This window comes from Palaemon carinicauda, chromosome 22 (assembly GCF_036898095.1).
Source record: "Palaemon carinicauda isolate YSFRI2023 chromosome 22, ASM3689809v2, whole genome shotgun sequence".
Taxonomy (NCBI): domain Eukaryota; kingdom Metazoa; phylum Arthropoda; class Malacostraca; order Decapoda; family Palaemonidae; genus Palaemon; species Palaemon carinicauda.
In genome coordinates this window covers 108,006,278-108,009,735 of record NC_090746.1, presented here as the reverse complement: position 1 = coordinate 108,009,735, position 3,458 = coordinate 108,006,278, and the positions used below count along the sequence as shown (strand labels likewise).

At 43.6% G+C, this 3,458-nt stretch overlaps 1 protein-coding gene across 1 annotated transcript in view; it reads right to left on the bottom strand.

Moving 5' to 3' along the window:
- LOC137616022 (cilia- and flagella-associated protein 251-like) overlaps positions 1 to 3,007 on the bottom strand; it is a 9,395-nt gene extending 6,388 nt beyond the window's left edge. Inside the window, exons 1-3 of the mRNA XM_068345700.1 lie at positions 2,807 to 3,007; positions 1,381 to 1,786; positions 233 to 462 (exon numbers count right to left, since the gene is read on the bottom strand). Of these exons, the coding sequence (XP_068201801.1) occupies positions 233 to 462; positions 1,381 to 1,786; positions 2,807 to 3,007 (837 nt within the window). The remainder of the gene's footprint in view (positions 1 to 232; positions 463 to 1,380; positions 1,787 to 2,806) is intronic.
- Positions 3,008 to 3,458: the final 451 nt, after the last annotated feature.

The following is a 3,458-nucleotide window of genomic DNA, read 5'->3' as shown; positions in this document are numbered from 1 at the left end:
TTTCATTCTCCCTTGCATTCTCCTCGTGTTCTGTATTTTCATTCTCCCTTGCATTCTCCTCGTGTTCTGCATTTTCATTCTCCCTTGCATTCTCCCCGTGTTCTGTATTTTCATCTTCTCTTGCATTCTCCTCGTGTTCTCTATTTTCATTCTCCCTTGCATTCTCCTCGTGTTCTGTATTTTCATCTTCCCTTGCATTTTCCTCATGTTCTCTATTTTAATCTTCCCTTGCATTCTCCTCGTGTTCTGTATTTTCATTCTCCCTTGCATTCTGCTCGTGTTCTGTATTTTCATCTTCCCTTGCATTTTCCTCGTGTTCTCTATTTTCATCTTCCCTTGCATTCTCCTCGTGTTCTCTATTTTCATTCTCCCTTGCATTCTCCTCGTGTTCTGTATTTTCATTCTCCCTTGCATTCTCCTCGTGTTCTGTATTTTCATCTTCCCTTGCATTTTCCTCATGATCTGTATTTTAATCTTCCCTTGCATTCTCCTCGTGTTCTGTATTTTCATTCTCCCTTGCATTCTCCTCGTGTTCTGTATTTTCATTCTCCCTTGCATTCTCCTCATGTTCTCTATTTTCATCTTCCCTTGCATTCTCCTCGTGTTCTCTATTTTCATTCTCCCTTGCATTCTCCTCGTGTTCTCTATTTTCATTCTCCCTTGCATTCTCTTCGTGTTCTGTATTTTCATTCTCCCTTGCATTCTCCTCGTGTTCTGTATTTTCATTCTTCCTTGCATTCTCCTCGTGTTCTGTATTTTCATCCTCCCTTGCATTCTCCTCGTGTTCTCTATTTTTATCTTCCCTTGCATTCTCCTCGTGTTCTCTATTTTCATCTTCCCTTGCATTTCCTCGTGTTCTCTATTTTCATTCTCCCTTGCATTCTCCTCGTGTTCTGTATTTTCATTCTCCCTTGCATTCTCGTGTTCTGTATTTTCATTCTCCCTTGCATTCTCCTCGTGTTCAGTATTTTCATTCTCCCTTGCATTCTCCTCGTGTTCTGTATTTTCATTCTCCCTTGCATTCTCCTCGTGTTCTGTATTTTCATCTTCCCCTGCATTCTCCTTGTGTTCTCTATTTTCATCCTCCCTTGCATTCTCCTCGTGTTCTGTATTTTCATCTTCCCTTGCATTCTCCTCGTGTTCTGTATTTTCATTCTCCCTTGCATTCTCCTCGTGTTCTGTATTTTCATTCTCCCTTGCATTCTCCTCGTGTTCTGTATTTTCATTCTTCCTTGCATTCTCCTCGTGTTCTGTATTTTCATCCTCCCTTGCATTCTCCTCGTGTTCTGTATTTTCATTCTCCCTTGCATTCTCCTCGTGTTCTGTATTTTCATTCTTCCTTGCATTCTCCTCGTGTTCTCTATTTTCATCTTCCCTCGCATTCTCCTCGTGTTCTGTATGCGTTCTCCTCGTGTTCTGTATTTTCCTCCTCCCTTGCGTTCTCCTCGTGTTCTGTTTTTTCCTCCTCCCTTGCGATCTCCTCGTGTTCTGTATTTTCCTCCTCCCTTGCGTTCTCCTCGTGTTCTGTTTTTTCCTCCTCCCTTGCGTTCTCCTCGTGTTCTGTATTTTCCTCCTCCCTTGCGTTCTCCTCGTGTTCTGTATTTTCCTCCTCCCTTGCGTTCTCCTCGTGTTCTGTTTTTTCCTCCTCCCTTGCGTTCTCCTCGTGTTCTGTATTTTCCTCCTCCCTTGCGTTCTCCTCGTGTTCTGTATTTTCCTCCTCCCTTGCATTCTCCTCGTGTTCTGTATTTTCCTCCTCCCTTGCATTCTCCTCGTGTTCTGTATTTTCCTCCTCCCTTGCATTCTCCTCGTGTTCTGTATTTTCCTCCTCCCTTGCATTCTCCTCGTGTTCTGTATTTTCATCCTCCCTTGCATTCTCCTCATGTTCTCTATTTTCCTCCTCCCTTGCATTCTCCTCATGTTCTCTATTTTCATCCTCCCTTGCATTCTCCTCATGTTCTCTATTTTCGTCCTCCCTTGCATTCTCCTCATGTTCTCTATTTTCCTCCTCCCTTGCATTCTCCTCGTGTTCTGTATTTTCCTCCTCCCTTGCATTCTCCTCATGTTCTCTATTTTCATCCTCCCTTGCATTCTCCTCATGTTCTCTATTTTCCTCCTCCCTTGCATTCTCCTCATGTTCTCTATTTTCATCCTCCCTTGCATTCTCCTCATTTTCTGTATTTTCATCCTCCCTTGCATTCTCCTCATGTTCTCTATTTTCCTCCTCCCTTGCATTCTCCTCATGTTCTCTATTTTCATCCTCCTTTGCATTCTCCTCATTTTCTGTATTTTCCTCCTCCCTTGCATTCTCCTCGTGTTCTGTATTTTCCTCCTCCCTTGCATTCTCCTCGTGTTCTGTATTTTCCTCCTCCCTTGCATTCTCCTCGTGTTCTGTATTTTCCTCCTCCCTTGCATTCTCCTCATGTTCTCTATTTTCCTCCTCCCTTGCATTCTCCTCATGTTCTCTATTTTCATCCTCCCTTGCATTCTCCTCATGTTCTCTATTTTCGTCCTCCCTTGCATTCTCCTCATGTTCTCTATTTTCCTCCTCCCTTGCATTCTCCTCGTGTTCTGTATTTTCCTCCTCCCTTGCATTCTCCTCATGTTCTCTATTTTCATCCTCCCTTGCATTCTCCTCATGTTCTCTATTTTCCTCCTCCCTTGCATTCTCCTCATGTTCTCTATTTTCCTCCTCCCTTGCATTCTCCTCATGTTCTGTATTTTCATCCTCCCTTGCATTCTCCCCATGTTCTCTATTTTCATCCTCCCTTGCATTCTCCTCATTTTCTGTATTTTCATCCTCCCTTGCATTCTCCTCATGTTCTGTATTTTCATTCTCCCTTGCATTCTCCTCATATTCTGTAGTTTCATCCTCCCTTGCATTCTCCTCATTTTCTGTATTTTCATCCTCCCTTGCATTCTCCTCATGTTCTGTATTTTCATTCTCCCTTCCACTCTCCTCAAGTTCTGTTTTTTCATCATCCCTTCCACCCATCTCCTCTCTTCTCATCCCATCCTCTCATATGCACCCATCCCTTCCTCTCATCTACCTTTTCACCTTCCTGATCCCTTCTCTCCCTCTCATATGCACCCATCCCTTCCTCTCATCTTCCTTTTCACCTTCCTGATCCCTTCTCTCCCTCTCATATGCACCCATCCCTTCCTCTCATCTTCCTTTTCACCTTCCTGATCCCTTCTCTCCCTCTCATCTCCACTCCCAGAACGAGAAGAAGTGAGAAGCTGAAGAAGGTGTAGGGAATAATGAGCATAAGCGTGAAAGTGAAGACAGTTAAAGGAAGAATTAGAAGAAGAGGAAAGGTGAGGAGGGTTGGGGGAGGAATGAGAAAGAAGGCGTGGAAGATGGAGGGAAGAATGAGAAATATGGGAAATGGGAGTAAGGCTGAAGGAAGAATCAGAAGGGATAAACTTTGGAAGGTGCAGTTAAGAATCAGAAGAAGGGA